We start from the raw sequence: 8,379 nt of genomic DNA on the forward strand, positions 1-8,379 counted from the left end.
CAAGGCCAGAATTCTAGGGCTCTATGCACCATAATTCCACTTCAGATGGCGAGTGGACGGACATGTGCCCACTACATGAGAGGACGCACTCTAAGAATGGTGCATCTGCAGAAGGCCTATTGAGATTCCTGGAACCGGCTCTTGAATAGGATGTGGGTGGGTGGGGGCTGCGAACAGTACACGGATGACCTTAACCTGATGGGGTGTGCGTGGACAGGGGGCGGAGTGGGAGGGAGGATGGGATCATGGCTTACTGTTCTTCCGGTGCCCAAGAGTGGGTCCAACCGCAAGGAGAATGGCTAAGCACGTTCCGACACACATACGTATTTCTGTCCGGCAACTCAAAATTCTTCAGAAAGAGGGCATCGACTCATTTATAGCCAGGTCTCTTGATTCTCGGGCAATCTCTATGTTTTTGAATTCTACAAAACTCTTGAGGATGAACTACAGCTCGCGTTTGAGTAACGGGCTTCTAGCTACTTCTGTACGTTTTTTTAAGGGCTTCTGCTCCTCAAGTAACCAGTTTTAAGCCACTGCAGAACGATGAGCTGACCCCGTTCCAAAGCCTTGAAACCGTTCTCTAAAAGCTAAATCTTATTTCTCTTGTCAAGTGATCACCTCCTCTAGGGAAATGAGGGGTGTTAAGAAAGTACCATGGGTGTAAGAAATATTTCAGCAGTGAAAAGAGAAGAAAGGTGTTCTGGACAAAGCGGTGTGAACGTGTGTGGGACACAGTGAGGCACAGGGAATGGATGCAGTGAGTCCAGAGACTCGGAGGGCAAAATCAACATGGCTTCTGTTCGCCTGGAAAGCAAGCATACCATGAAATAGATGTCATCCCTTCATGCATTTTTACCTTGCGAGTCCTCTAAAAATAAGCCTTCAGAGCCTTTCAGTTAGGGTTCACCGGCAAAACAGAACCAACAGAATGTGTGATTTGTTATAAGAAATTGTCGCAATCCAAAACTATAGCGGGGAGCCTGGAAAGGAGAGCCAGTGGCACAGTGTCAGTCCCAAAGCTGGTAGGCTTAAGACCGAAGGAGAGCGGATGTTTCCATTCAAGTCCGACAGCAGGAAAAGATGGTCGTTCCAGTTCTGTCAGCCAGGTAGGAGGAATTTCCTCTTACTCTGCAGAGGGTCAGCCTTTCTGTGCCTTTCAGGCCTTCAACTGATTGGATGAGGCCCACCTGCGAGAGGGAGGGTGGTCTTGTTCACACATTCTACCAATCCACATGTTAATTTCACCCAAAAGTACCCTCCTGGACGTACCTGGAATAATATTTGACCGAGTATCTGGGCACCCTGTGGCCCAGTCACGCTGGCACAAAATAAACCACCGTCATACCACCTCTCGGCATTGTAAGGGTTACTTATAAACATCTGAAGATATTCCACCAGCCTGATCCCTATACTGGCAGCTCACTGTGCCTCTTGTGTTTTTGAAAGTCTCACAGAATGCCACAGAAATTCCAGACCGTGTCTCAACGTGGACATGTTGCCAACACTCTGCTCTGATATGGACACTATTTTCAGGATCGATAGTAACTCATTAGAATTCACAACGATTTCTATGTTCTGGTGGTTAAGTGCATGTGCTAGAAAGCCTGGCTTTGAGTTCCAGCCCTTGCCTCTTAAGAGCTCTGTGACCTTGGGCATCTAGCTTAAATCCTCTGTGCCTTTGTGTCTCCTTTTGTAAGGTGTATGTAATCATAATACCGAACCCGTGGTTTGTTGTGGTGATGGAATCAGTCAATGCGTGTGAAGCTACGGGCAGGTTATGGGGGCATGGTATGTACTCGAAAAAATAGTTATCCCCACAGTCACATACCTTTTGTTGTAAAATGCTGTTTCAGCCTTGGCTCAGTGTTGCTTCAGCATTGGTACTTTTTGAGGAAAGAGTCCTTATCAAGAGCAGTAACGTTGAATACACTCAATTAGCATACGCTTTGGATAGACTAAAACCAAAACTTCAAAGCCTTCGTTGGCTTGAGAACGACACCAGATTTAGAAAACGAGTTAGAGAAGATGAAATAGAAAGTAACACATTTATAGAATATGCATAGGCTGTGGAGTATTTGATGCACTTCACTACTTCTGTGCAGTTTAGTTTGTTATAGTCAGAGAAACTGTCCATATTTTAAATGGTTCTTTGGCATCTTCACATAAAAAACATTTGCAAACAAACCAACAGTGGGTGGGGGTGAAATGCCGAATGATGCTTTTTGTCGGGGCCTGAGTTGTTAGCAGAAACAAGTGGATTGATTCGGGCTAGACTATCTTTGGGTTGAAGGCATTCACCTGACTGATGGAAATGCAACCTTGGGTAAGTCACTTGGACTCAGGACTCCTGAGCCAGATGACAAAGTCACCAAAATGTCTCGCTAGTCTTTTCTCAGTGTGCTATTTCTGACCTGTCCTAACAACCACATCATTCAGTAAGTGATTTCGCATCTGTTTAGATAAGTGTGTTCACATAACATGAAATATATTTTCAGGGTGATGTGTGAGGAGAGCCTTTGGTTCCTTGAACTCACCCTCGTGAGGGTTTCGCTGTCTGTAGGGAGGTCTTTCCTTGTCGATGTGAATCTTCAGGGCACCTAGTGCCCTAGAGTACGGTTCGGGGTCTTTGGCGTGTTCCAGTGTCTGTACGACCCTCTGGATGCTGCTGGCAGCTCATTGATGGTGGAATGCGATGTCTGTAACACGGTTTTCTCTTTCTTGATGATCTATAAAATGTGCCCATATTACCGTGTATTTGCACCTCCATCAATACCATTATTCTGTCTTCACAAGTAATTTTTCAGATGGAGACTTGAAAAGTTCCCATGTCTGAAATTAGTCTGGCAAGGAGAGTGTATTCAGAGTCAGCTCTTTGAAGCTGGCCGTATTAGCCCACTTGATTATTTCCTAGGGGAAATTCTTCTTCTAACTAAAAAAAGGAATGCTTTGCCCATTTATCAAATGACTGGAGATAGCTGGGGATTAAGTCTGCATGGAATGATTACTGCTTTCGAAAACCCAAATAATGAAAAGTGTGTTGTTGTTGTGTCACCGTTGCCTGAACTGTTCGACGGCCCTGCAGTTGTACTGCCCCATGAATGTCCCCCTCCCTTCTTGTTCCTACCTCGTAAATTCGTGTATGCATTTCTATGCCTTCGTAATACTTACATGAAGCCTCTATCTCTGCAAGACTTTAGAGAGGAACGTTTGAACCATGGAGCTTGTATATGTTCACGGTGACTCACGGTCGTTATCATTCTCAGCCATGGCCGTGGTGCCACGTGCTGTTTGTAAACATTATAAAGGTAAAAATGTTCATCATCAGGCGACTGGGATGAAGCGAGGTTGGGTCTATTCTGAAAACTCTGCCCTTTTTCGCTTTTGAGGGCTAGACTCCGAACGCACTGAGCTGTGTGCCTCGGTGTACTTCCCATTATGCTTCTCTCCCAGAAATCGGGCCGTTCGTTTAATACTTCATCACGACCGAACTGCAGTACATAGACATGGTATGCAAAATGAGCCATTTTTGTTTTAAAACAGATTGCAGATGAAAGGAAACCATTCATTTCTTGCTTGCTTGCTGTAATTACTAGAGCGCTAATTACTCCAAATCACTGACATCCAGGGTCAGGAAGGATGACAACAGAAACATCAAAGAAAAGACGTGTCTCCCTGGCGATGACAGGTTTTCCGTATTCCCAACCACACTGCTGTTTTTTTGTTGTTTTTTGTTTTTTTTTTTTTTATGGCTACTGTTTTCCAGTTTGATGGTGAAAACAACAACAACAACAACAACAAACATGCACACAGTCAAGATTGCTGAATGTTTACTATTGTTTCATTCGCAGTTTGACGGTGAGAACATGTATATGAGCATGACAGAGCCGAGCCAGGACTATGTGCCAGCCAGCCAGGTGGGTTAATTAATCTTCTCTGCCTTGTTTCAAACTGTAATGAAACAAATTCAAAGAGTTGCCTTGCAAATGAGTAGCGCTATCAGTAACTGCCGCAATCAGGAATAATCATAATTTATAAACAAAGCATTTAAGCCTTGTTTCCAGTTAATGAGATAGAGCTGATAAAACACGGGAGTTGGCATTTGTTGAAAGATACTACCTTGTTTCCTCTCCAGAATGGCAAGCAGCTGTTTTGCCAGCATGATCTTTCCTAAACAGTTGTTTTACCTTTAGGAAATAAAGTCTTTACAGGTGCAGGTTATTTGTGCTTCTGACGATAGACGAGTTAATCATTATAAGCTGCACATGTCACAAATAGCTTTCATTATCAACTGTTGGGGCAGTTGTCAATACAGGGCTACCTTTCTAACCAAAATCACATGGCCCGTGAGCAATGTATGGCGGCCTTCAGAATCTACCAGGTCGGGTAGCTTTTTTTTGCCCAAATGCACGATGTGATTGAAATCTTTCAAGAGCGCGTTTGTAGCCATTTCGCTAGGAATGGTTGACGAGGTATTTAACCGTGAAAAGTGACGACAGAAGTCCAATGAAAACGTAAGCGGTTACGTTTATAAAAGTAAATTCTGGGCTCTTTATTTTTAGACACTTAAAGACCAGGTCCTTTAATCCAGTGAGGACATTTAAAGCCAAATTATAACTGCCCCAAAGTGCGAGCATAACATAATGTGTAATAACAGTGTAAATGAAAATAAATGAATCAATGAAAACAAGGGAGAATTCATAGGAGTATTTTGTAGACTTGAACTTTTTTTTTTTTTCCTGGAAGAGCAGCAAAAACCATGGCAGTTTGAAGTTTCACGTATCAGTAACTGTGGTGTAAACCCTAGCACGGGAGTTTTCAATGCCTGCAAAGCTGTCCAAAGGGATTTGATAACGGGGATGGGTGGGGGAAACAGAGAACAAAAATAAAACTTGGATTTTTCTTCATGCTGCTTGTCAGCGAATTAATCTAATGTATATGTGAGGGGTGCACTTCGTGAAGCTTTGAAATTTCTTCGAGCACAAAATGTCTCGTGCTTAACTCAAAACAGAGGCAAGCCTGCCTCTCCGTGAACTTTGCATTTAGAAGTCATTATGATCACTGCCTTCTCTGGCAGACATTCTGGAAACTACACTATACTGTTCAGACGAGAAGGTCATCCCTGAGTTCAAAGATCCAGACTCCATTTCCTTCCATTCAACTGAGTTGATCACTTTCAGGATACCTTTGGTAGGCTGAGCGTTGCATTTAGAATTCTTACTTCACAGAATTCATTCAGCTAAGTAGCCTCCGAGATCCATAGGTAGTTCTGAATAGGACTGTTTGATTAAAAAATGAAAAATGTTACTATTAATTTTCTTCTAACCATCAATCCCCAAACTGTACTGACAAGTTTAGTATTACGATTAGATTAAAGTAACCCAGTATCATCTGTTTGGTGCCTTTAGGGTTTTGAAGTGTAAGGGCTAATTGAATTTGTTTGAAACAGTGGAAACACAAACCCAATAAATGATTGCTGCTATAAAGCAACTGCTCCATTTCAGAGAATCATTATGTCTTGTCTTAAAGACTTTTGGATAAAGGATTGGAAATCCAAAGCATATACATCATAACAACTTGGCTCCTTAGATTTTTAAATTCAAGTACGACGGATACTATTAAGCCCTGACTAAAATCAAACAACCAACATTAATTATTTCTTTTAATATTCCAAGCAGGAGTAACTAAGAATGTTTTAAATACCAGTGAGAACATACATATATACATATATACATACATACATACATACCAGTGATAATTTATGAAAGAGTAAAGAGCCCCAAATACTTTCTGCGCTTTGTAAAAATATGGCAGGTTTGTGTGCCCGAAGCAAACTATTTTTTAATAATGTAGCACATATAAAAATGTTTCCAGAGTGTGCTCTTTTAAAAATTAGACTAATGCAAGATAATACATACTCTAGGGGGGAATAAACTTTGCAAATTACATAAGTTGAATGGCCTTAGCTAAATTTTACGCTTAACGTTCCTTTTGTTTACTGTAATATAGTGTGTCCAAAAATTCATTACCTGGTATTCTTTTAGGGAAGTTTCATCAATTTATCCCTTTTGGCAACCATAAATAGGATTTTAGTCATCTTACAGGGAAAAAAAAATAGTTTTATTCCTTTTCCTACATAACATCAAACATCTGCATAGTTTAGTAATCCAAGATAACTTGCCTCATAGCATTACTCAACAATTATAATTCCTGTTCAATTTTCAAATCAGTACATGCTTTGGGACTTACCGACTAAGTTGCTAAGTAGCAACATATGGTATACTACTGCTCCTGTGATGTTGCTGGGAGCAAATAGCATAATTCTAAACTTGAAATGATTTTTATAGAAAGCCAATGCTGGAATGGCTCCAGAAATGGAAGTACACTGTAAAAATTAATGATATTCTTTTAGACAGTCCCAAAGGGCTCTTTGGTACTATCTACTACACGCATTCTATACCTCTGAAGCTAGTGTATACAGATCCTTAAAATTTTTTGCACATCATTCTGTAATTGATAGGCAGCTTTTAAATTGTGTACTACCTTATAATAAGCCTGACAACTATGCAATAAAAACCCATGACATTTCCACTTCTCCCTAGCTCCATTCTTGGAATATGGACTATTTTCTCCTCTAATAGCTAGCTGTGAGTGTGCTGGCCACTCAGTACTTTAATTTAAATACCACTTAACCTTTTTTTTTTTTTTTTTTTAACTTTGAGTGCATAGAATTTGAAGCATGTGATGCAAGACTTCTTTGTGTGTTTCTAGGCCCCGGCTAAGGGCGGACCATGTTGCTTGTTATCTCATGAGCTTGCAGGTCTCCTCCTAAGTAGTTTGTGAGAAAATGGGAGCATGTTAAAGAAAGGAAAGCCACATGTGAAGTGTGGACAACAGTCCTTCATAAAGTCACTTTTTCTCATTTTTAACTCGTCAAGTCTGATTGACCAATATGGCGGAGTAGAGAACAGCAAGGCAGGGGGGATCTGGCTTCCCACCTTAGCTCTCACTCTTCCCTGGAATCTTCCAAACCCACTCAACTCTGACTCACATGCCCTGAGGCCCCTTTCCTTGAAAAACTCAAGCCCCTGTCTCCAGCCCCTAGAATTATGATACCTTCAGTAGCTCCTTATATGTGATTCTACTCAAGATATAAGTGTTCATTTCAAGGAAATACATCAAAGGAAACAGAAGAGGAATCTGGTTCTCTTGATTTAAACTGTGTCACCAAGGTTATTTGTTTGTGTTTATTTTTTTTCTTTGAATCCAATCTTTTTTTTATGTATTTGTGTTTCATTTTGAATATGTGCTATTACTTTGTCTCCTTCTTCCTTTCTCTATGGCAGTTTCCAGAATATCGTTTTCTGTTTTCTGTTCATTCTAAGCTTCCCACTCACGCTGGCGACATTTTCCCCAGTTCTCTGGATGCAGAAACATTCTCATGCATGCCTCTGTTGGGGTACTATGTGAAAAAGTTTGAGAAGGACTGATCTTTTTTATGCAAGAAATAATCACTTGATGGGGGAATCACAAGGTTTTTATGGTGTCAGGTCATAGAGAAGCTTCATGCTCAAGACAGTTACTTGACTGAACCATATTTTCAATAAATCACTTCTTCCTTGACCTTGGCTTTTACTCTGCTAAACCATTTCCTTCTGTTTGGTTTCCGTCCTTACTTCCTTGCTTGCTTTATTCCTTCTCTCCTCCTTTTCCTCCTTTCTTCTTTTTTTTTTTTTTTATTTTTTTAGTGTTTATTTTTGAGAGAGAGAGAGAGAGAGAGAGAGAGAACAAACAGGGGAGGAGCAGAGAGAGAGGGAGACACAGAATCCGAAGCAGGCTCCAGGCTGTGAGCTGTCAGCCCAGAGCCCGACGCAGGGCTCGAACCCACAAACACATGACCCAAGCCAAAGTCGGACGCTTAACTGACTGAGCCACCCAGACACCCCACTTGTTTCTTCTTCTTACTCTCTCTCCTTCCTTCCTCCTTATTTCCATGAATACCTATCCTTTAAACTTGAACCAATTTTTATGGTTAATTCTGAGCATCACAGTAAGCCTGAAGTATTAAACGTCCTGACCTAAGATCTGATTTTGGATTATTTTCAGTTTGTGCAGGTTTCCCTTTGCTTCTTTTCTTTTCCCCCACAGAAACCCTGTCTCTTACCTGGTTCCTCAAACCTCAAGATGAAAAAACACAATAATCGGGGCACATGGGTGGCTCGGTTGGTTAAGCATCTGACTCTTGATTTCAGCTCAGGTCATGATCTCATGGTTCGTGAGTTCGAGTCCTGCATCAGGCTCTGTGCTGACAGTGCGGAGCCTGTTTGGGATTCTCTCTCTCCCTCTTTCTCTGTTCTCTCCCGCTCATCCTCTCTCTCTCTC

General features: G+C 41.5%; 1 protein-coding gene across 3 annotated transcripts in view; it reads left to right on the plus strand.

Moving 5' to 3' along the window:
• TOX (thymocyte selection associated high mobility group box) overlaps positions 1 to 8,379 on the plus strand; it is a 310,553-nt gene that overhangs the window by 157,232 nt on the left and 144,942 nt on the right. The window contains exons 1-2 of one of the 3 annotated variants that reach the window (XM_045455165.1): positions 2,297 to 2,323; positions 3,849 to 3,914. The exons of 1 other annotated variant lie outside the window; for it this stretch is intronic. In XM_045455165.1, coding sequence (XP_045311121.1) covers positions 2,306 to 2,323; positions 3,849 to 3,914 — 84 coding nt within the window. In that variant the 5' untranslated portion in view covers positions 2,297 to 2,305. Of the gene's footprint in view, positions 1 to 2,296; positions 2,324 to 3,848; positions 3,915 to 8,379 lie in introns of those variants that run through there. One more of the 3 variants, XM_045455163.1, reaches the window with a different exon arrangement.

The sequence above is a fragment of the Leopardus geoffroyi genome, chromosome C3, assembly GCF_018350155.1.
Source record: "Leopardus geoffroyi isolate Oge1 chromosome C3, O.geoffroyi_Oge1_pat1.0, whole genome shotgun sequence".
Classification (NCBI taxonomy): domain Eukaryota; kingdom Metazoa; phylum Chordata; class Mammalia; order Carnivora; family Felidae; genus Leopardus; species Leopardus geoffroyi.